The 25,150-nt window shown below is 45.0% G+C and overlaps 2 protein-coding genes and 1 long non-coding RNA gene across 6 annotated transcripts in view; 1 reads left to right on the forward strand and 2 right to left on the reverse strand.

Annotated features, from left to right (window-relative positions):
- Positions 1–1,137: 1,137 nt before the first annotated feature.
- Positions 1,138–12,769, reverse strand: etf1a (eukaryotic translation termination factor 1a). 2 transcript variants are annotated; one of them, XM_077005854.1, is made up of 11 exons: positions 12,739–12,769; positions 12,247–12,358; positions 9,508–9,683; positions 8,720–8,859; positions 6,452–6,590; positions 6,149–6,339; positions 4,725–4,854; positions 4,358–4,531; positions 3,684–3,748; positions 3,188–3,335; positions 1,138–2,949 (listed from the first exon to the last, which is right to left on the reverse strand). In XM_077005854.1, exons 2-11 carry the CDS (start codon positions 12,330–12,332, stop codon positions 2,867–2,869), a joined length of 1,332 nt encoding a protein of 443 aa, XP_076861969.1. In that variant the 5' UTR covers positions 12,333–12,358; positions 12,739–12,769; the 3' UTR covers positions 1,138–2,866. The 2 variants fall into 2 exon arrangements, with proteins under 2 accessions (XP_076861969.1, XP_076861967.1); XM_077005852.1 differs by lacking the exon at positions 12,739–12,769 and adding an exon at positions 12,515–12,671.
- LOC143514538 (uncharacterized) lies at positions 11,427–21,343 on the forward strand. 3 transcript variants are annotated; one of them, XR_013130895.1, is made up of 6 exons: positions 11,427–11,580; positions 13,635–13,794; positions 15,337–15,442; positions 15,568–15,608; positions 17,866–18,056; positions 20,283–21,296. It is a non-coding gene; the product is annotated as an uncharacterized LOC143514538 (long non-coding RNA). The 3 variants fall into 3 exon arrangements; XR_013130896.1 differs by lacking the exons at positions 15,337–15,442; positions 15,568–15,608 and having other exon boundaries at positions 20,283–21,080; positions 21,234–21,343; XR_013130894.1 differs by lacking the exons at positions 15,337–15,442; positions 15,568–15,608.
- The window catches only part of spock1 (SPARC (osteonectin), cwcv and kazal like domains proteoglycan 1), a 138,926-nt gene continuing 135,061 nt past the window's right edge, over positions 21,286–25,150 (reverse strand). Inside the window, exon 12 of the mRNA XM_077005851.1 lies at positions 21,286–24,703. Coding sequence (XP_076861966.1) covers positions 24,507–24,703 — 197 coding nt within the window. The 3' untranslated portion in view covers positions 21,286–24,506. The remainder of the gene's footprint in view (positions 24,704–25,150) is intronic.

Below are 25,150 nucleotides of genomic sequence, written 5' to 3' on the forward strand. Positions count from 1 at the left end.
TAGGACTTACGGTGTAGGAGATATGGACAAAAAGTCAATATGGTCTGCTATAGCGCCACCATCAGGCCAATTTGGGTCCCTGTATGGGAATCTGGTCCTTGGAGTTAACTGAACCTTTTTGCCAAGTTTGGGGTTTCTAGGCATTACGGTCTAGGCTGCACAATACGTTTTAGGTCAAAAAATGGGACAAAGAATAATAAGAAAGAAAAATCCTAACAATTACAATAGGGTTCCCACACTATGTGTGTGTGAACCCTAATAAATAAATAAAACATTCTTCCGTTGGCGCCAGAAACAACTTTTGCACTGAAGAACGTGTTCTTTAAAATACGATTTCCTGTTTTTCTTGTTGGTTGTCGATTCTGGCTTCGATGCAACAAACACTCTGACGTCACTCGGCGCGAGGGCGCGTGAAGGCGGCGACGCGCGACCAGCACGCGAGTTTCGATCGGTCAAATGCGGATGATTGGGCGTTAGGGGAAGCGTTGCCTGTTTTAGTGCGTTGTTTCCATATCAATATACGAAATCATAATAAACACACACGATCCAGCATGGAATTTGAAAGGTGTTGTAGTGGAATACAAAGCGGTGCAGCGCAGTCATACCGACTCTCCAAACTGCGTTATTGCGACCTCTCCACTTCCCGTGAATCTTTACCAAGTTCCTTTTTTCATGTGCTGTATGAATCTAGCTCAGAATTTATGTAACTGTTCGAATAACTACTTAATATTTAACGACAAAGGCGAGATATTCGGATTAGTGGGTTTTCTTGGTCGTATATAGACGCACCCACACCCCTACGGAATGCAGAGCAACAGAACGGAACAAACCGGCAGCGTTATTATCTGACTCAGTTTACCTGTTACCGAGCAGAGACGCATACATTGTCTTGAATGCTGTTCGAACTTTGGGCAAAAATCTGACTGACAGCTTCTCTCTCTCTCACACACACACACCTCTACATGATGCAGCATGTCTACACAGTGAAAACGTCAGTAGACTATAGCACTACAACTACACCAAGAAAGGAATACAAGTCAAACCAAATTTTATTTTAATCTGGTTTAAATGTGTTGTGTGCATTTGCAACATGCATTTCTGGAACAGGGGCCTATAATTTTTATTTAATCAAAATTGTTTAAATCTAGTCCACTCCAGAAGGCTAAAAAATGTTTTGTCTATGAAAGTTGAATAACGGGGACCAGCTTGTAACAACAGGAAACGGCAGTGGTTCAGAGTTGATTGGAGTTTGGGCTTCGAGGACTAATGACTTTTAAACCAAGGCAAGAGGCTGAGTGACCCAGCCTTCATGATGTGTGCAAAGCTCTGCATGACTTAGCATTAATGCCCAGGCCCACTCCAACACCAACCAGCTGGCCCACGACAAGGTGCTTCTCATGCTTCCTGAGCAGCTTCAGGACAGACACGGAAAGCACCAAATCTCATGCACAAGGTGATCGGAGGTGGAGTTCAGACAACCATCAAAATCATCATTCAAAAATAAACAACTTTACCTTCTGTCTCCAAAATCTGTCACTCATAACAGCCTTAGAGCAACAGCCATATCCAACAAAGTGGAGACCATCAGGACTAGCACTGTGTCTACCGACAGGGAGTCTCACAAGCATGACTGTTGAACATCTAGCATGTATAATGTGATCCAAGGTGTCTGCTGACAATACACAATCATGGCAGAAGCAGCATTTCACTTATGGACACAGTACGTGTAACATGCATAGCTTCACCTCGGGTTACTCTGCTGCATTAGATGACATTAGATTGCACTAAGCATACCTTTGATTTCATCAGTTTTGATGTTACATCAAATTCTGATCGTTGTTCCCAGTGATCCATTTCAGATGAAATCCAACTTCACAGGCTTTATTTTTTTTTATTTTTTTTTTAAGTCTTGTCAATTCTTAAAGCCTCAGTAACCTTTGACTCATGACCAGACACTACACCAGTGGGAGGGGAGCAAGAGGACAGGCTGACCAATTAATGTGAACACACATTTCATATAAAGTTGTTTTAAAAAAACCTTGATTGTGGCTTTAGTAATACTTAAAACCTGATTTTGTGAGTGGAGTGTGAAGCACTTGGTTAACAAAGAACGATGCGGTTGAGGGAGTTGAGCACACACAGGAGCACTGGAGCACTCTTAGGGGAGGGAGAACCGCACCCCCCCACACCGGGCCTTTCACATACACTACTCAATGTCATCATTTGTCTCAGCACTGCTAAAGACCATTCTACAAAGCAGGTCAGATGAAGACATGCTGGTTTTAAGCAGTTCAAATTTAATACTTCATTTTTTGTCCCCCTCCCCCCTCCCCCCAATTCGCTACAGAAACCCAGGTAAAAAAAATCCCACACTGTCATAAAATACAGCAGCAGATGCCAGTAAGAAAAAAAAGAAAGAAAAAAAAAATAAGGTAAGGGTGGATTGACGGAGAGGAGAGAGGAAGGGAGAGAGGGGTAATAAAGAAAAATCCTTTTCTGTATAGGAGTGAGTCCAAAGATCTTTCTTCCTTGGACAGAGCAGAGCTGCATCCTGGGCACGTGGCTGTCACTTCAATTCAATGGGGAAGGAAAAAACCAAAATGAGGCAAAGTCCTATCCAATCAGAGCGCTCTAAGGCAGGGGCAAATTAGTTATTGATGAAGGGCTCTGTCCTTCACTCGACTGACAGACAGTTAACGCCTCTTCGGCACCTGATACTGTCTGTGTGTTGGTGTGTATACGTGTGCGTGCGCTTGTGGTTAATTAAGGTCCACACGCTCTCTTGATGCAAAAGAAAGATGAATTTCTTTCCACGTTTCTTCATCCTCTCTTTTTCGTTTGCTTTCCCATTTCAGTCCCCGACTACCTAGTAGTCATCCAAATCGAAAAACTCATCGTCGTCTCCCTGGTATTCCATCCCCTGGAAATCCACTCTGTACCGCAAGATACCTGAGCCAGACACACAGTCAGACACGCTGAAGTTAAGAGAAGATCCATACAGTACAGTCAAGCTTCTGAATAATTCAGGAATCACAAGTCTACAGAGTCATGTATATGTAGTAAGCCAAATAGATCTTTATAAATCAAATAGATCTAAGTATGTTCTTTTCACCCCCTTCAGATCCAACGTAAGCAGCGGACTGAAAGGGAAGAGGCAGAATGTGTGACTGCGCAGACAGTGACTCACCTCCAATTCCTCCGAAGCCCTTGACAAACTGGGAGCCTTCCTGACTCTTGTCGGTCACAATCTCCAGCGTGGCGCCAAACTTCTTATAGTTATTAGCAAACCACTCCAACAGAGGCATACACTCAATCAGTTCATGCTCCTGTCCCGTCTGACACACACACACACACACACACATTGGGGAGACAATGTCGATTCAGTCATTTGTAATTGGCAGCAGGTCCTTTTATGCTTTTTTCAAAGGACAACATGGCTCTTCTTCAACCGGACAGCTCGGCTTGCTTAAACATGTTCTGGTATGGACAGGTGCAGGCCTGCAGACCATCAAAGTTAAGAGACAAAATTTTACATAGACCTGCTCAGTTCTGCAGTGACTGCATGAGCCCCAAAGACAGGCAGAGAGACACACACACACACACACACACACACACACACACACACACACACACACACACACACACACACACACACACACACACACACACACACACACACACACCTCTTTGTCTGTGAAATGGGACTTGTCCTTCTCTTGCTCTGGTGTTAAATAAATGGTCTTCTCGTCTGGAATAAAAATCACAAGAGTGCAGGAAACTATGACAAGCAATAGTTTTATGGATAACATTTAAAAGAAATGTCACCTAAACTGTAAAAATTATAATAAATTAAAAATAAAAAACTTGAAAGTGAACACCGGCACATGCAGTGAGTTGAATGTCTGCCCATTAACCATGCCCTGCAGAGCCTGGCTCACTGCTGGTGTGTGTGGGCCGGGTTGGGGGCCGACCAGACACTGCTGAACAAACGCCTGTCTGGCTGATGAAGCGTTAACGGTTGGGCTCTGCTCTGGGCCTCCTAGCAGCTGTGTGAAGGCGCGACTGGCGACTCAGTCCCCCCTCCACTGCCCCAGTGCCTGATCGCGGCCCACGTCTGCTGAACCCACAGATCTGTGTGTGTACCATTCTCTGGGTTAGTGACTGCAGTCCTCTGTGGTGTGTGTGTACCGTTTTCTGGGTCAGTGACCATGCAGCACTCTGGGGGGCGTGTGTGTGTGTGTGTGTATACACCATTCTCTGGGTCAGTGACTGCAGTCCTCTGGTGTGTGTGTGTGTGTGTGTGTACACACCATTCTCTGGGTCAGTGACTGTGCAGTCCTCTGCTGTGTGTATGTACCGTTCTCTGCACCATTGACCTCAGCGCCGTGTACTCGGAGGATGTATCTCATGGTGTCCAGGTTCTCGTAAACGATAAGGATCTCCACTGCTCCCATCTCCAAGGCCTTGAGCGTGTCCTCCACGCCGAAGCAGTACTTCCCCGTGTCCTGGCTGATCTCGTCGAAATACCGGCCTGTGGGACAGCACCAGAGGAGGGAGCTGGTGGGCTTCAGCACTACCCGCACCTATCTACGAACCCATCACTACATTACTATATACCGCTGGAGCAAAACCTCCTGTTAATTGTGTGTTTTTTTTATTAAAATATAGCCAGTTTGCTAGTGGCATTTTCACCTCTAATTTACATATCTAGGCAGATGACACACCTATGAGTTTCTTCTCCTGGATGAATTTGACATTGGACAGGACCTCAGCAGATAACTCGATGGCCTGGTTGAAGCCATTCTCTCCTCCGTAAGAGATGTCCACCAGCTTCAGCACCTTTGCCTGTAACCTCTGTGACAAATCACACACAGACACACATTCCAGTCAGGCAGAACAGGACCTGACCTCCATGGCACACTCTCTGTGGGGCAGGAACCAAGAGCCACGCTCCAGAGCTGCACTGATACAGGCTTCCCTCCAACACGCACTCAGTTAAAGTCCAGCCAACGTCAGAGGGAGGCTGGACTCGGGACGACACCCTGGAGGACGAGCAGCATGGGGACACCGTGAAACAGGCCCCTGGCACAGCATCAGTGCATGGACACACCAAACCATGATTAGACGGAAAGGCAACAAGGTTCGGAGAGACGACAGTAAAGGCAGAATGTGGCGAGCGTTATGGACACTACCGATGCGGCGCTGCGCATTACGGCTGTGTCAGGCGAACACCTCCAGCTCCGTCAGCAGAGAGGAAAGATCAAGAAGCACAAGCCCAGCGTCCCACGCCCAGTGGAGCAGTGGGAGCGTCTTTACAGATGACGGAGAGAAACCAGAGTGCTGTGAACCAGAGAGTGGAGCAGGGAGCAAGCAGCAACGATGTGTAGGACCCTGGCACAGCAGGGGGCGGAGCAAAGCAAGGGCAGAGGGGCGGAGCTTACATTTACAGCATTTAGCAGACGCTCTTATCCAGAGCAACTTACAAAGTGCTTTGCATCTGATCACAGAATTCATTCTAGATAATAGTACAGATAGGCCAGAATTCAAGATACCCTTGAGTCAGACTACTAAACTACAGTCATGTCATTGTCATTGTCACAATGTCATTACCTGGTGTTTTGATCAAAACAGGCTCGTTTAAACAGTAGTTAAACTTTTACCAAGAAGCACAACATGACCCAGCATCACACCAAGAAGCTTACATCACATAGCGGTGATATACTGATCTGACTCTGCATTACGGAGTGAGCCCTTCGGACCATGTCTTCATGAGTGATGGTGGAAGAGAGGCAACAGAATAAGTTCATCATTAGGACATTAGGACTGCAGTAGAGTCCAGCAGAACTAATTAGACCAACGGTCTGACCTTCAGGCAGAGCTTGGGGAACAGAGTATTGGGAAAATCGATCTAAAAGAGCAACACAGATGAACCTGAGTGAATGAAAACTAATAAAGGGGGTTGGAGAATTTATACATAAACAAAGATAATTAATTAATTAAAAATACACCACACCCAGTCAGCTCTGGGTTACCATAAACCTGTGAACATGCTCACATAAAGAGCCGAAACATCTTCACAGAAACACACACACGAACCCTGGACGGTGAGTGGAATGGAGCTGGTGTGTAGAGCACGTCAGATCCATACCGGGTCAAACATGTCCGACTGGCTCAGCTCTGTTTTGAAGTCGGCGGAACCGGCCAGCACCAAGCCGGCCACGTTGACCTTATCGTTGGACACAAAGAGCTGCACGGCCGTCTCCGCCACCTTGCGTACGTAGTTATGCCTCTTCTCCATCCTCAAACGGGCGAAACGCAGGGCGGACTGCCCACCCCGACCTGCCACACACACACGGAGAGGAGCGTCAGCACAACAACGCGTCTGCCTGGGCTCTAGCGGAGAGGGGCGGGGCAGTCGCTCGATGGGCGGTGCGGAGGCGGGGCTTCCTACCGTGTTTTTTGGGAAGGTCCACTGTGAATTTGTGCAGCACTTCTCTGGTGTTGCCCTGTAAGGTCCCAAACAGTGCGCCGCTGCCATCGATCACGATAAACCCAAACTTGCTGTCGTCCGATAACAGCGCCGTCAGAGCCTGAAGGAGAGAGCATGGGGGACAGAAGGAGGGAGATGACCGCGAGACGCCACTGTGTAGAACGCAAACAACTGTGTGTACCGCCATAACACTGCAGTCGGGGAGGCAAGCCGGGTGAGGACAGGGAGCAGCAGGGCCCAGCGGTAGCCCCGCCCCTGCCAGGCTAGCCCCGCCCCCAACAGCCTAGCCAGCAGACAGCAACATGGGGGCAGTTCTAGCTGCACTACAATGACATTTTACTTTTATTTATTTTATATTTCACAGCACACACAGTGATGACTTTTTTTGCACCTCTGCGCTTTAGTAAAGTCTGGTATACAGGTGCTGGTCATAAAATTAGAATATCATGAAAAAGTGGATTTCAATAATTCCATTCAAAAGTGAAACTAATATTTTACTTTCATTACACACACTGATATTTCAAGTGTTTATTTCTTTTAATCTGATAATCATAACTGACAACTAAAAACCCCTAAATTCAGTATTTCAGAAAATTAGAATATTGTGAAAATGTTCAATATTGAAGACACCTAGTGCCACACACTAAACAGCTAATTAACTCAAAACACCTGCAAAGGCATTTAAATGGTCTCATTCTAGTTCTGTAGGCTACACAATCATGGGGAAGACTGCTGATTTGACAGTTGTCCAAAAGACGACCATTGAGACCTTACACAAGCATCATTGCTAAAGAGGTTGGCTGTTCACGGAGCTCTGTGTCCAAGCACATTAATAGAGAGGTGAAGGGAAGGGAAAGATGTGGTAGAAAAAAGTGTACAAGCAATAGGGATAACCGCACCCTGGAGAGGATTGTGAAATAAAACCTATTGAAAAATGACAGGGAGATTCACAAAAGACTGGACTGCAGCTGGAGACAGTGTTTCGAGACCACCGCACCGCACAGTCGTATGCAAGACACATGGGTTTCAGCTGGCGTATTCCTCATGCCAATCCACTCTTGAACAAGAGACAGCATCAGAAGAATCTCCTCTGGGCTAAAGACAGAAAGACTGCTGCCAAGTGGTCCAAAATTATGTTTTCTGATGAGTCAATTTTGCATTTCCTTTGGAATCAAGGTCTCATAGTCTGGAGGAAGAGAGGAGAGGCACAGAATCCACATTGCCTGAGGTCCAGTGTAAAGATCCACAGTCTATGATGGTTTGCGGTGTCATGTCATCTGATGTTGGTCCACTGAGTTCCAAAGTCATCTAAGTATTGAGTGCAGTACATGCTCGTACTTTTCATGTTCATACGTTTCACAGTTGGCCAGCATTTCTAAAAATATTTTTTGTATTGGTCTTAAGTAATAATCTAATTTCTTAAGACACTAAATTTGGGGTTTTCGTTAGTTGTCAGTTATAAACATCAAAGTAAATGAAAAACACTTGTAATATCAGTCCGTTTCACTTTTTGCATGAAATCCTGAAATAAATAAACTTTTCATGATATTCTAATTTTATGACCAGCACCTGTACACGTGATGCATGGGAGAAGCTAATAATTCTGTGATTTAAATGAGGATGATCTGAATTCAAAGCTGAAGTTGCTTCAACAGCCTGTCTGCTGAGGGTGAACTCCAGCATATGTTTGAAAACATAATACAGGTAAGTGTAGAGAGAGCAACAGGCCTGACTTTCTTCAAGATAACACAGGGCAAGTCTAGTGGCACTCCCCATTTAAAACAAATGTGCATCCTCTACACTTCTGAAAACAATTGATATTACGAGACTATTTGGAACAATAAGGCAGTTTCTACCACACAAATTCTGTAAAACTGAACTGATGGCACTGTTCCTTAACAATGTTTAAGGGAGCCACTGGGCTGTGTGTTTGAGCAGATACTGTTTAAACATCACTGCTGAGATGGCTAAGCTTCTCTGGGCTCAGGTGACTGCAGACGGTGAGTGGTTTAGGAAAAGCACTGATGATTTTAATAAGGGGCACGAACAGAAGTTCAGCCTAATAATTATTTACTCACTGGCATTATGTCATTTTCACAGCCAAGCAATATTCAGTTCTTATAACTTGAGCATATTTCCACAAACTATTTAAACACATCAAGATACGTCGCATGGTGTTCACTCTCACACCCCCACTACTGCCTCCTGTGCACACGCGCACACACCTACCTCAGTGTGAAATTTGTTGTCACAGAGATATAGCGAGGTATTGATGGGTTTGAAAGGCTCAAAGTCAATGTTGACTTTCTTCTCTTTGCCCTCCTCCGTCACAATGGTGCCACAGTACACCACCAGACCATTAGGGGGCACTGCAAAAAAATGCAATCATAAGCACAAAGGTAGGTTTTAAGTCCAAATAATTGAACTGTTTAAGGTGTTGGTTCAAAAATAGATTTAAAAACAGTACACAGCATGACTCAAACTTTGTTGCTTTAACTTAAAGGGAACTGACAAAAATGAAAGACAAAAATGTCAAAATACCAGAGTAGAAATAATTTTTAAATACATAAATAGAATCTCAAGGCAGCTGAGAAGGCTGTAAATGCTTAAGTGAATCGCCAACACAGTTTGTTGCACTTTTCTCATGAACCTTTTTTGAGATTCTACAGCATTTAACATTTCGAGCCTCTCTGGACCATGTTTTACTGTCGTTTGTAAAGGTCATGAGCTGTACAACAGAGAGAGAGAATGTGGAATGAGATTTGCTTGCAGAAGACTGTCATATCAGAGAACAACATATACCACAGAGTTCTTCTCTGAAGGGAATGTGAAATATCAGCATTTCAATATTACTTTGCTAACAGATCTTTTAAAACCTCTTGCGAATTTCCAGACTTTCCTAGATCAGAAACATTGGTTTTCTATTACATATTTTTCTAGACTTTGCGACCTTGAGCAAGACCCTGGTGACCAGCCCTACTTAACATACACACACCCCTTCAGAAGGACAGACAGACCTTTGTTGTAGAGCTTGAGCCTCTGCTGTACTGAGGTGATGGCTCCCAGCACAGACAGTCTGTTCACTCTGCTCTTGATGTTCGAGGCTGTGCCGAACTCGTCAGCAAGCATCTTGGCCACTCTAGAGATCTGATCCTTAGGAGGGATGATCAGCGAAATCATACTGGTCCCATTCCTGAGAGATAAAAAAATAATAATTAGCAACGTGTGCCATAACCCTCTGGCACGCAGCAGACTGAGACACTGGTGGCTAGAATGGGTACGTTTGCTAAACACAGGCCACAGGTGGGCAATTTGAGCACCCCCATTGCATGCAGGGTAAACTGGTCAATCCTGGACTAAACCCCCACAGAGGAGCAGCCTGTACTCCCCTATCCAAACAGACTAGGGCAATTACAGAGCAACTAGCCCACCACCACCGAGGAATTAAGAAGCGTTTGTGCCACGTGAACAGAATTCACACACACAAAATTATTTAGCACAGATGTAAGTAACAATATATTTCTAGCACCATGCAGCAGTTACCCCTCCATGTTGAGATGGGCACACACTGCCACGTGTAGCTATCAGGGGCGTTACATTGATAGGACATACTCAGAGTTTACCTGACAGCACAATGATTAGAGCAAAGTCAGGCTACCAAAAATGGCATGACACCTGATAAGCTGCCTCTTCGATTTGAAAACTGAACCCAGAGCATAAGGAGGAGGAGGAGGAGGAAGGGTGGAAGAGTGAATAAATAAAACTAAGATTTAAACTCAGCAGTGTTTCAAACATTTGAAGAGCAGCATGCTTCATTTCTAAAACATGTATGAGTCTCATCTACCCACCGGTTGCTCACTAGCTAGTAGTATTCTGCAATGTCAGACATAAGCACTATTTGCTCCATTTACAAAAACTTAAAGGAACTTTTACACCAAACGTTATTGGTCAACATGAATTACTCATACAGAAAACACTGCCATAAGGACCTTATCCGTAAACAGAATGACTACAGTTGAAGTCCAGAAAGATGCCAGGCACTCAGCAAACAGCTGGAGCCGGTCTCGTGCCACGAGGCCAGGGACACCTGAGAAACCTGAACTTCAGAGGCAGCAGCCATCAAAACAGACAGCAGCCTCTCTAGCTGATGCAGGCTTAATCAGGTGTTGACACTCAACAACTAACTGAACGTTTGTAGTTTTGAAGCTACGGGTCTCAGGGAGGAATCGTCCAGAAACCAAAGCTGTGGCAAACACTGTGCACCAGGAACACGACGTAAATTGCTGGAATACATAAACACAGATTTGGCTGCTGCTACAACAGAGAGTAGGTATCAAAGACACTGTTATATAAACACACAGTACACAGGCAGCACTGATGGTAGTGCTGAGGGTATGAACAGGAGCATGCAGGTGTCAATAACCTCAGCATAAAGAGGTTACAAGATCAGGCCTCTTCTCAGAGCCATCTCTTAAGACAATAGTACAGGCATTGGTACACTACTGTACCCACCCACCCCACACACACACCACCTACCCCTTCAAAAAATAACTGTTAAACAGGTTGTGAACCATAACATATGAGTACCTAAACAGGGTGACAACAGCTACATAATGACAAACTACAGATTTTATTCGTTTCCAAGCACACATGCCTTAGGAACATGACTAACTTTACATAGAATCCCACGTCAACGACGCTGAAAGGACAAATGCCCACCGACTGTCCTTGAATGAAGGACTAAACTGTTGTGACAGACCGTCCCCAGCCCACAACTACCTGCCAGAAGGGGGTTGAGTGAAAAAGCAACGGACCGCGCAAACGGTCATGCTGACGTCGCACTTACACACAGCAACCCGAACAGCGAATGTAGGGTGCGCGTGCATGTGCGTCACAGCGTTCTCACCGCTTATTCAAACACGCGCTCGAGCGCACAGAGCCAACGGTCACTCAACGGTCATTTACCACAAATTACAATATCCTACCTCAAGTGGATTAACTTTACATGTATACATTAGAAGGAAACCCGTACCAACTAGTTGATTTTAATTCAGTCAGCTAAAAGCAAAGGGGTTACATTACAGAAAAATGTAAGACATAAATGAAGCTTTCTTCCATGTTATCGAAAGCTAAAGCCGGGTACAGGAACTTGGAAATCTATCCTACAGACATGGAGCTACTACAAATGACAAATATAGTTAGCTGGCTAACGAGAACGGTTTCATTTTCGATGGCGGCAGCTCTACAGCCAAGTACAGTGAACGTAGCCAGAAATAAAGCCAGCTAGCCATGTACCGTGCGTTCGTCGTTGAATACCAATTAGAGGTGGCCTTTGTTGGTTAGCTAGCTAGCCAACTAACTAACTAACCAAGTAGCTAACTAGAGTAGCGTTACCCGAGGACACAAGCCTGTCAAAGTTAGGTATTCTACCCAGCTACACACAGTCTCCCCGTTGCTTTACCGCATAACGCATGACAATTACAAAATAATGAACCGTGTTTGTAAACTTTAGGTCGTCTCCAATAATTACGAGTCGTGAGCTCCACCCTGTTTGCCGGTTAGCTCGCCAGCCACTGTACTCCTCCCAAGGCCTAGCAGCTAGCCAGCTAGCGAGCTCTCCAGCTACCCTAGCTAGTAAGTTGGACAACTCGCCAGTCCGCAAACTAAAATGTTTATCCAGCTATCGAGACTTAAGATCTCTATATGTATCCTCTATCCCTTAGACGTCTCGATGTATGGCTCCATTATCCACATACCCTCTGGCCGCTTCCAAACTTTTAATCAGCTTCTTAATTTTCCAGATCTCCACGTTCCTGTCTGCTGCGCTCGGGTCGTCCGCCATCTTTCCTGCTGCAATCGCTTCGGCACCTGAAAAAGGGAAGGCACGCAAAAATGACTTAACATAACGTTATATTAAGCACGTACTGAACATCATAAGTCAGCCGTTTGATGGTTCGCGCTAACTGCACCACAGTGTACCGCTGACTCGTGTCTGGTTGTAACGGCGTGGTTCGGCGAGCTCACCTGACGTCGCGAACAGCCCGAGCTAACACGACCTGAATGGGTAGAGGGCTGGCTAGCTAGAGAAGTGCGCGGCAAATCTAGGCCTCTCTTCCCAGGCCCTGGAGTCCACCCAACTCCCGCTGTAGCCAACCCACCATTTATTCCGCTACACTCACAAAGTCACGCGTTCCGGCTCGCCCAAAACGCCCCGAGTAGTTCCGCCGACGTCTAAAACACCATCGTACCTGCAACAGACTCCGCCGCTCTTCTCACGGTGTTTCTGTGCTACGGCCGCCGCGCGCGTTGTTTCAATTGATCGCTATATGACGTTGCCTCTCCCTGCCGGTTCCGTCTCTTACCGACGGCGCGTGGTGCAAAAGGGACTCACATGTGAAAGGAGGGATTATAATTTCCTATTTTTTACTTCCTAGTTACGCACGCAGAAACCTATGAGCTATCGCTTTCTAATTGGTTAATATACGTGTCAGTTAGAATTAAAGCGGAAGTACGCAGATTATGTTCGGTTGGATATCTGGGAAATGTAGTCAACATTACTGTCCATAGATGTATGTATTATAAACCAGGAATTAATTTCAGTCAGTCTGTCTTAAGTAAAAAAAAAATGATTTTCTGGTTTAGTCTATAAAATGAAGTTGCAGTTGCTTGGAATGCTAATGAACTGCTGATAAATTTCACTATGAAGCGCACTTTCTCCTTTTGAAGCCAGGATATTCTCCCAAGGTTTTTGTATTCAACACACACAGACACAAGACATCCACAGCCACACCTTTTTCAAACACTTTAAATGTTAGACACTGTGTGTGAAGAGTGCTATAAACTCACCTTGCCTTGTTTCCTGTGAGCAAACTGGTAAATTCTTGCCTAAAGTGGCAAATTCATGTGTGGCTTTCATTACCAGATTTCTCACTTGCCAAGAATAGTTGCATTATGTGGATGTAAATGCTGTCTTATGCCATATAATATAAATTGGATCATTATAGTCTCCCTGTTGTAAGCGCTCCCTCACCCTCTTTCTATCTGTTCCTTTCACAGCCAAGCCAGGTAATCAAGGGCAGTGAAAAGGTCTAGTAAACTAGACTGTCTGACAGAGACTTGGTTGAGAACATTTGCTCTTGTTCAGTAGGTGAAGCTCCTGCCCATTCACCAAACTGTCTGATACGGCAGACTGAACAGGAAGTTTATTGTGGATGAACCCAGGCTGGTGCAACGCCCCTCCTGAGTGCAGCCAGCTCTTGACCACAATGCTCTGAGAAATGCAGGAAGAGTCCTGCTTTTGTGTGGTGAGGCTATTCTTTCCTGTTACTTTCCTGTCCCTAATTACTTTTTCAGAAAAATGTCACATCTCATAATGATGTGATAAGATTACAAATTATTTCCATGTGTGAGTGTTACAGAGTAGAATGAGCAGATTTCGGAAGCCTGCCTTAAATATGAGGCGGTTCCTTATCTAATGGTGTATGTCATGTATGTGATCCTGAGTTAGCCAACAGTTATCCAACAATATGCAACTTACAAATGAAAATCAAAATTGTCCAGGCTGGAATTTGTGGTTGAAGGACTTCAATGAATAGAAATCCAATAAACAAGAAGAAGTGGGTATAATGTAGCAACAGGCTGGAATTTGTGGTAGAAGGTCATAATATAAAATACTGTTCATCCAATATGCCCTCTCTGTATTTTACATCCAATCTTGAGATATCTGGGACACTGTTTTAGTTCAACAGATGTTCTGCTTGTCAGTGCTATTAAATGTGAAGGTCTAAAACTGTGGCTAATTTGTGTAGCCTGTGGTACAGGAGGACAACATATATAAAACGGTAGTATGTTTATTTAGAGTTTCTCAAACATTTGTCATGGTGTAAATCAGTATTTCAGAAGTATCAGTATTTTCTGATTTGCCGTGTCACCTGTGTGTCGTTGTGTTGTCCCTTTATAAGCCATTTGCGTTAGCGTGGCACATTGCCGGTCATTGATGTTGCATTCTTTAGTCAGCCTATACGGTTTCTGTGCGCGCTTTTATTCAGCTTCTTTTCATTACGCTCTTCAGTTGGAGACTGGCGTTTGCATCCTTCCTGGAAATTCATTAAATTCCTGACTAAATAGTTAACTGCTTATTTAAAGCTTATTCAAGAAAACAACAATAGAACAGAATTTTGACAAAACAGTAAATGAATTACAGCAACATGATCTGATATAGTAATTGAAAATGTAACTCATAATCCATATTTATTTAGCACAACCCAAGGCCAGCAAATAATTTAGAGGTTTAAGGTATTACTCTCTAAAAGGACAGAATGCAAATCTGTATTTTGGCAGCTGGTCAAACAAGTGTTTCAGGATTTTTTTACAAAGTGACATCAACAATAAGGACATTATTTCAAAAACAAAATGTGTACAATTTCACCAAACCAGTGTAACAGGGGTATCACATCATAAACTCCTGACATGTCGTAAGAGATGAATGAATGATCTGCTTATCTGTAGAGAGACCTTGTCATTGACTTGTATATGGTAATAGCAATGGTGACTTGTATCTGGTTATATCAACACACCTTGATTAGAGACAGAGGTGCATGCAGAACTATCTGTGGCATGATTCAATGAAGTCATCGTTTTGCAGCCTGTAAACACCCTGACAACACGATAACTTACATCATGTTGAAATAATACAGAAAACTAGTATAAAATGTTTCAGTTATGTGTTTTTTAATTTGTGTTGTTTGCAGAACAGAGAGAATATGCAAAAGTAGTTTTATAAATTCTAAAGTGAGATGCATATTCTATTATAACTAGAATAATATTTACTGCTATTCTCCCTACAGGCAGGGAGACGGTGTCTGAAGGGGCCCCAGTAGCAAAAACTATTATAAACAGAAAACACACACAGCAAATCTTGGCTTACTTGATGTTGGCTGCAAACCTTTTCCAGTAAGAAAGCTTTGTCAGTAAAAATCTGCAGGTCAGCTCGGAATGCAGCTCGTGTCTTCGTCTGAGAATCTCTCTCTCTCTCTCTCTCCCTCCCTCCCTCCCTCCCTCCCTCCCCATGGGAGCAGTGGTGCAGATGCCTGTCCTGTCAGTGTATGTGCATCTGCATGTGAGTACAGGCTAATCCACATGGATGCAAATCTGTTTTCACCTCTTTCCGAGGATTGATGGTCCTTACAAGATACTATATAAATACATTAATAGGAAAAATACAAATATAAATGAACTACTATGTAGTTTGTAGCAAAATATATATAATTGGAAAGTGTCAGTAGTGACAACATAAACAACATTGCTTTGACTCTGTTTAATTGTTAACACTAGACAGGAGTAACCGTTAAACATTATCAACCTTTAGTGCAGTAGAAGTTGATTTAAATTGAAGACTGTGTGTATATGCAGACATCTGTACAGTGTGATGGTATAGAAATGAGGAGAAATCATGGTTACTGTATGAGTAAGTCATATTGCGTTTGTCAGTGTGGTCACAGTGACAACAAAATCTACTGAAGCCATAAATTTAAAATATATGCAAACCTTGAGTTAAGTAGTTATAGCCTATTTGAAATAGAATAGTGTAATAGTTCTAATAGTTCAGAACAATATAATTCTGTAGAATAAAAGCCCTTTTGGAAGGTCTACTGCACTTTCTGTCCCTGCTGCCAGTTCCTTATGTATCCTAAAATAATGTGTAACGATTAATGTGAAATTGGGGAAAATGCTTTTGAGTAACAGTCCTCATTTTAAATCTTGCTGTCACTGTGTAATTCAATGTGAGAACTGGAGAGTGGAGCTAAAAATTGTAATGGTGTAAGTTTTGGGGCTCATGTTATGCTCTAATTGTTTCCATTATTCAGTAAGCCTTAGAATGTTTATGCCATAGCAAATGCCTAAGTATTAACTGCTCCCCAATTCAAGAAATCATGATTAACTTTCATATCAAAATCTTTTTAAATACCACTTTCGACCAGGAGATGGCAGCATTGGTGCAGTCTGAACTTTAGGACGCAGCGCTATCCCTTGGGATCTATGGGGTCCTGGAGGATATAATACATTGTGGTGTTTGGAAATGCAGGTTCATTGCAGTATTTTTTCTTTCCGGAATAAATCTGTGCTGCTATTTACGATTAATACCAGTTATTATGTCTGCTGGGCAAAAATCTACCGGCTGGTCCATATGAGTCAGACCTTTGTTTTTAATGTTGCTTTACTCACTTCAATAACGAAGGAGCCACATATTTAAACTGCAGATTGAAATGTCTTAGAACATAGTTCTGCTTATAATTATTACAATTAACTGGCTATATTAGAACCAGTATATAATTGTCACTGCCTTTGCAATGCAAATGCAATGCAGTGCTGGTAAAAAGGGTAAATAATGTGAGTCCTCTTATCCACACGTCTCCACCCTCACGGTCATGTATAAATGTCATCTAGAGCCTGCCCAGAGGACAGTGCCACACAGTTCAGTCTTTTTGCTGGTTTAATTTCATTCTGTTTCTGAAGCAGGAGTAAAGCCCCTCGACAGCTGAACATACTAACAGTCTTGTACACAGACTGTTAAATATGTGAGTGAGTGTTGCTCTACTTACACTGTGTTCCTACAGTACATTTAGAACTGTGAATAGAGAACACACAAAGGTACAGACGCACAAAGGGACATATCTGTAGGATCGCCAGGGAAGTGATTCTAGAGATTTCCAGGGTCCTGTGGAGCAGAGAATTGTGTGGTACACTACCTCTCTCCATTTGGGCAAATAATGAGCTAGTAGGATCCCCCTAATGAAGAGGTTTCCACGTCCAAGCCTCCATTCTGTTCCTGTGTCACACAAAACTACACACTCCCACACCACACGCATCATTATTTCATCCTCCGTAACTCCTGTCAGTGGCCAGAATGAAAATGATGCAGCAGTGTGTGTGTGTGTTTTATTTATTTGTTTATTTAATTTGACAAGCGAGCTTTGGACACTGATCTAGACCAACTGACAGTGTAATCCATCACTCTCTGCCCGCATCATTCGCTGTTCTTTGCTGTCAGCGGGTCGTCTGCCTCCTCGTCCGCCCATGTCCCGCTCCTCGTCCGCCCGTGTCCCGCTGTCCTGCGATGGCGCATCAGACGGGGGAAGCCTCCTGTCGGCCATCACATCGACTATCTGACACCTGCTGTCCAAACACACACCGTAATAAATAGGCGTGTGACTCTACACAGAAGGTGGCCTTGTACCGCGTGCCTTGTACAGCACACCTCACCAGAGGGTCACCACTCACCGCTGTGTTAGCTGGGGGGGGGGTTAGGGGGCAGGGGTGGAGTGGAGGTGGGGTGTTGTTGCTAACTGGGGTTGTTGGCTCACTGCTTTGTGCAGGAACTGCCCCACTCTGGAGCACATGGCTCTGCAGAGGCTGATGAGGACAGCCAGACACATCGCCGTAGCTGCGTGCTCTGCGGGAGCCGCACACCAGATGATGTCTGAGGAAGTCCAGGAGCATCGGAAGAGACTCCACCCACCCGAGCCACAGAGCGTTTCAACTGCTACCATCCGTTGGCTCAGGAACGGTGTGTTTCCACAGGCCAACTCTGCATGAGGCGTGTTCCCTCACATACACACACTCACAGAGACCCTCCCTCACCACCACACCAGCCTGGGAAGCTCCGCACTGAGTAGGTGCTGTCACATGAAAGAGCATGGCCAAGAATATATCATGGACAACTCATAATGCATTTTGTTTCTTGATTTTAGGATATACTCACATATGTGCGCACGTATATTCATGCAACAATATTGCAACAATACAAGAAATAATTACTGAAGCTTTTCACTCACCATACCCATGCGTTTGTGCGATGTGACAATAAAATCCAATTGATTTCTTAAAGAAGAGAGGTCCACCACAAGTAAACCACAGGTGAACCACAAATCTCACATCAGCGCACATATGAGTGCATTAAAGGCTATGAACAAATGAGAATAACAGGAGATTCACTGGAATAAACAGAGAGATCACCTTAGGCAGGTAGGTGTCAGTGTCAAGTTCACACACACACACACACAAACACACACACACTTATAAGCATCATCGGGTCCCTTCTGCTTCATTCTCCATCTGTGGCCATCTGCTGAGTAGACTGAAGGGGAAAGGGACAGTGGCAGTGAGTGTGTGTATAGAGAGAAAGGGACAGTGACAGTGAATGTATGTGTGTGTGTGTGTGTATAGAGAGAAAGGGACAGTGACAGTGAATGTATGTGTGTGTGTGTGTGTGTGTGTATAGAGAGAAAGGGACAGTGGCAGTGAGTGAGTGAGTGTGTGGAGGGAAAGGGACAGACAGTGTGAGAGAGATTATGTGTGTGTAAAGATGAACGGGTGAGCGTGTGTGTGTGTCTGTGTAGAGGTCACGGGACAGTGTGTGTGTGTGTGTAGAGGCTTGTTCAAGGGCACTTCTCCTCGACTATCTATTAAGCAGATGTGTATGGGTAATAAATTGTCTATATGAAATAATTTTCCCATTCGGTGTCTTATCTTCTACTCCTCCCTGAGAGCCATTTATCCTCTCTCCCCTGTATGCCCACACACACACACACACACACACACACACACACACACACACACACAGTCTCCCTCCAAGGTCTCTGGCTTTCACCAAATGTAAAGGACTCAGCCAGTATAGAATGTACATGGACATAATTGCCACTCAGTGACATCACAGACAGCGACTTCTCCAACTAATTTCCAGCCAAGTTTTCCTTGTGGATGACACAGCTCACAGCAAAGACCTTACACCAACCCCACAGTCAGCAACGTACCGCCACTTAGTGGCTGGGTTTATTCCAGTCCTGAAGGGACACGGCACCTGTATTGTGTGAGCGTGTACGTGTGTGCAGATGTAGCAGCCGGCTCCTGCTCCACAGAGGAGGTGCGTCTGGGCGTTTGTCACCGTCGCGCCGTCAGCCGCATTCGTTTGTCACTCACTTATTCTTGTTTTTTCCCCCCTGTCCTCCATCATTCTTCACTCAGATCTCCATAGTAGCATTCCTGTCACATCGTCCCCTCCCTCCTCCTCCACCCTCCTCCTCCTCCACCCCCTCTTCTCCCGGGAGAGACAGAGTATGGTTTCACGCTCTGGCTCTGAAATATTAAGTGGATTAATGAAGAATTTAAGAGCTGCAAAGTCATAAATATAAGGGCACATATTAGAGGCGGTTTGGGAGCCGGGGATTCTGGGTCCTACAGCTGATGAGTCTGTGTGGATGCGTACTCAACGCATTAACGGACTAACACCGGCCCATTTAAACAGGTGGAAGTCCTTGTGCGCTGTTCACAATAAAGGTCAGTCACAAGGGGGCAATGGTGTGAAAACGTTTAGCAAGGCTTTGCCCACTGAGGGCTTCTGCCCCATTATTAAGTGTTAAGTCGAATAAGCCAATCGCATTACATACCTGTTAGCACAACATTCAATGCAGGACAAGCCTATGTTAATGCACCTCCCAACAGATAACAAGCTAACATGCTATTAAATGTAGCTCTTTGAGCCTGGATGCATTAAGACACGTTTGTTTTGTGCTAAAATGTTCTCCCGAAGCACAGCTTCATTGGCTGTGTAAAAAGAAACAGGCCTAGTGATTTCCTTGCTTTCTCTCTGCGAGTCATAATCGCTAATAATAGCTCAATAAAAATGACTCATAGCAATCATCTGTTTCTCTAGAGGCAGCACAAGCGTTAGCATATGCTGAATCTATCCACTATACACATGGGACATTTACAATGTCTCTTTATTTTCTGACAGAGTCTGAGAGGGAGAAAAGTGACACACGGAAAACAGGCATTTTAAACGCTCCAGATGGTGGGAATCCCCCCGCTGCCGCCTGCGAAAAGGCTCTGGTGTGGCCGTCTGCACTTGGCTGCTTTTGTCCGAGGTGAGATGGCCATTACGTGGCGGAGGAGTTCAGAGATCCCAGATCAATAAGCAGCTCTGGAGAGGCTGGAGGACTCTAGAACTCCCACGGCAACAAGACCTGTTAGAGCTCTCGAAGTGCACACGGGATGAAGGCAGGAAGAGAGAGATAATGGGGTGCAGTGTGTGAAAAAGAGAGAAAGAGAGAGAGAGAGAGAGAGAGAGAGAAGGCTAGGGACAACAAAGATGAGTCAGGAAGAGGCAAAGAGAAGCAGGGGAGAGAGAGGTGGCCCAAGGGGAGGAGGAGGGGGGCGACTTGCATAAGAATTGATTTTACCACCAGCCCAATGAATCAAAGTACATAATGCTCATTTTCTGAAATCAATGGAGGACCACAGCATGTCCGATGAAGAGAAGGAGCAGGCGTGGGGAGCCTGGGGGAGAACTCCTGGGGTAGATCTCACGATGAACCCAGACCCACACCTAAAGATGGAGGAGCACTGCGTGGGGCACGCCCCTTCTCACGGAAGGCAGAGACGGAACGATCAACGCTCTACTCGTGCAGATACGTTAAGAAGGGGTCACAGATGACAGATGACTTTGGCTTTCCACTGGCCTTCCATGTAGAGTTGAAGATCAAACCACTTGGAGCCAAAACTGAGCACATTTTAAAAGCACTGGCATTGAAAGGTACTTTCCTATCAGCACTCTGCCCCAAATAGCTAATTACACTTTCTACACTGTAAATATGACAGTAATGACATCAGCAGAATATGTTGCAGTCTTCTGTGACAGTTAGAACAATTTAAGCGATTTTAAGCTAATGATCCTACTCATGTTTAGGACTACAGATGAAAGACTCAATCAAATGAGACAGAAAAGTGGGACACAGAGGAAGTGGACAAGGACAGATTTATTCAGACAAACATATTCTCATGGAACTGCTTTACAGTTCAAATAAAGTAAAATAAACAGAAAGAACCAACAGCAAAAATCAACCAAAAAAAATCCCCAGACCCAGACCCGAACAAACTGAACAAACGGAAAAGAGTTCAGCCCAAAACATCAACATTCCAATTTGACTCAGGAGCAGGAGAAAAGGGCGGATATAGGGGTGGGAAAAGGGGCGGATATAGGGGTGGGGAAAGGGGCGGGGAAAAGAATACAGGCATAAAACTGAGAACACCTAGGAAAGGACCTACACTACAGTCAGGACTAGAAGGGACTTAAACACCCAATCTCTGCAATGCAAACAGACAAAGCCACACTACCATATTATATTACATCATGTTAGTACTCTTAAGTCTTGTTTTTTTTTTTCTCTGCTGTCATTATTATCTTTACAAAGTAAAAAATATAGAGAATTAACAAAGAAGACTCTTGCAAATATGGCCATTTACTGTAATCTGTGTATCAGAGATATCTGCAGTAGCATTAGCTGTATTGTTGTCTGTGTTTGTGCGTGTGTTAAACACAGGTGATTAGTGAACTCTGTTACTATAGCACATGGAGGCACAGGGGTTAGGGGAGGGAGAGGAGGTTTCACGCAGAAGCAGAACAGGCGCTGGACACCAGTAGCCCTGCGGAAGGACAGGGAGGTGTGGAGAATCACCCCTGGGGGGCGGAAAGGGTCAAAGCTTCCATCAGACAAGGGCAAAGGGCCAGTGAACCTGTCTGCATTGCACATATTTAGAGGGCAGACAGGGCAAATGGAGTTACTGCTGGTGTAGGTTAGTATGTATGTGTGCAGGCCAATCATCAATCAGGAAGCCAGTGTTGGTGTCTGAGGTCATCAGAGATAGCTAGTGGGAGATCATTATGTGGTCGTGAAGGGCCACGTGATTGGTGGAGAAAAGGAAAAAAAGCGGCCGCCTCATCAGATTCAAGGTCCCGCGTACATGTGAAATATGTATGCGATGTGTTTTAGAACAACTCAGCGTGTGTTACACGCTCAGGACTTGTATATGAAATGAATGAGACTCATAGCACACAGGAGGGGGGTGAGAGAGATGGAGAGAGAGGGGGGGGTGAGAGATAGAGAGTGGAAAGAAAAGGAGAGATAAGAGGGAGAGAGGTGAGACAGAGAGGAGGAGAGGAGAGATAGTGGCAAGAAGTGGGAGACATATGAGACAAAAACAAGAAGCAAGTGAATGAAAATTGAGATAAGACTTGAACTCCACATATATTATCACCCCACTCCTCAACACACACACACACACACACACACACACACACACACACACACACACACACACACAACCACACACACACAGATAAACATCTCAGGGGCATCAGACTAAACAAACCCCTGATGACAGGGATGTGCGTGGGAGACATTAATAACACAAAACAGAGGATATGTGTATCTGAGAGACAGAGAGTTAGACTGAATTGAGCTAAAGTGATAGGGTCAGAGAGGAAGTCTTACGATCAGTAATGAAGTTCACAGCAATCTGTCTGCTCACTGATCAGAGAACATAGAAAGGGTTATGATTAAGCTCAGCATTAAGCCCTGTGCTCACGACTGGGCCATATGTACTGTGCTTACAGACCCATCAATCTATCCACACACACACGCACACACACACACACAAACACACACACACAGACACACACACACACACATGAATGAAAGAAAGAAAGTGGTTTTTGAGGTCCTGACAGCTTCAATTCTAAACAATGGCCTTGTGTGGAGCTGGTGCGGAGGACTGCAGAAGAAACGTTTGCTGCTTCCATTTTCCTTGACCAACTGTCAGATCTAAAAGGCTGGCTGCCTCCACTCCGATAAAAGTCATTTTTCCTACAAAAGCACCATGGCAAGGTTAACAAAAGCGACCACCGTAATATTGAAGGAGCCGGCCAGGTCTTGGAGCTGTGACGCTCCCTTCTGGATCTGACTGAGGGTGTGGAGGAGATGTGGTCAGGGCAAGGTGGAGGGCCTCGTGGTCTATCTAGGCCTGAATGCTATGGAGTATCACACACACACACACACACACACACACACACACACACACACTGCCTGGATTAAAATGTTACTCTTTGTATTTTGTGTGCGTTGCTTTGGATTGTGGGAGTTGCAGGAACGCAGGGGCTGTGACTGTCAGATAATGTCACCCGTATAGGGGTCTGGGTTTCCAAAGACAAACACGCGCACAGACACAGACACAGACACATGCTTACAGATTGCTGGTAGCACTGTGTCAACCATCCAGCAACAGAAAGAATGCGAGAGCAGCAGCGAACAACAGCATCATCACAAAGTAAAACGCATCTTACACTCATCGGCTTTCCACCGCCTCCCAACCAGAAAAAAAACAAAAAAACAACATCACTTCCTCACCTCCATGTTGGGGAACATGCACAGGCCCATTGAGGTTCTCACTAAAGCCTTCTAGAACACTCCAGAACCCTCAGGAGTTCTCTCGCACCTTCCGGAGAAGAACAGCTGTATCTATGAGAACGTTGGAGACCCCCCCACCCCCTGAGAAAAGCCTGCTTGAAGATGCAGGAGCCTTCCAGAAGGCCTGGGTGGGAGTCTCTGGGCTGGAGGGAGAGCGAGCACACAGCACGCAGCCTCGTCTGAAGAGAAAGAGAAATATTTACAGCCATGGCTCTCAGATGGCTTCAGCTTCGCACTAGAAGCTCTACAGAGAGGGAACAATGGAGGAGGACAAGAGATTCCTGTATAACAAAACAGAGCAAAGAAGAATGGATGAGGGAGAGAAAAGAGACTCAGGGAGAGAGATAGAGAGAGAGAGAAATTTGCCATTTCCAGAGAAAGACAGACTGCTTTAGCAGAGGAATAACAGTTATGAGACTCCTTGCTGATTTTGTTGAGGAGAAACGGAAAGGACGGAGGAAAAGAAAGTCAGAAGGGAAGAAATTTGAGCTAAAACGCGAGGAAAGATGAGCGAGCGGCTATAAAATGAGCTCAGGAGAGAGGGGTCAGAGTTGGAGGTGGAGTTGGGGTCAGAGTTGGAGGTGGAGTTGGGGTCAGAGTTGGAGGTGGAGTTGACATTAAAAAGGTCAGATACCGATCGAATGGTTGGAATGGCTTCAGAACTGTGCATTTCAATGGGGCTCCCTGGCTGGCTAGCAGAAGATGAGGTGGAGGAGCTACCAGATGTAGCCAGTTTCATCTTCTTTGTCATCCTCTTCATCTTCATCATCATCAGTGGCCCCACGGGGGTGGAGCCGGCCCCGTCTCTCCTTCAGATGGCGTCGGCCGTGCTGCGGAGACTCCTCTTCCTCTTCATCGAGGAGGATCACAGCTCCACCACTGCCGAAATCCCCGGAGGTCTCCTGATCCTCCTCTACACACACATAAACACACATGCACACACACACACACGTGCACACACACAAACATGTATGCACACATGCACACACACACACAGCATTGGTGAAATTGGTTAATACTGAAGAAACAGCTGCTAGTGAGCTACGAGATGAGCTATGAGTGAGGAAGATGAATGAATGGCCAGCAGGGTAGAAGTGAAGAAAGGCATTATTTATCTATTATTCTCTTTTACTGTGGACACCAAAACGTCACTGTCTTGAGTTATAGACCCACAGATATCTCATAAAACAAGCCTCCTACATTCTCTGCACGTGTATGTGCTCACACACACACACACACACACACACACACACACACACACACACACACACACACAGTCACACAGTCACACGCGCACACACACAGTCACACAGTCACACGCAAAACAGATATGGCTCCCTATCACATCTCTCCTGGTGAC

The sequence above is a fragment of the Brachyhypopomus gauderio genome, chromosome 5, assembly GCF_052324685.1.
Source record: "Brachyhypopomus gauderio isolate BG-103 chromosome 5, BGAUD_0.2, whole genome shotgun sequence".
Classification (NCBI taxonomy): Eukaryota; Metazoa; Chordata; class Actinopteri; order Gymnotiformes; family Hypopomidae; genus Brachyhypopomus; species Brachyhypopomus gauderio.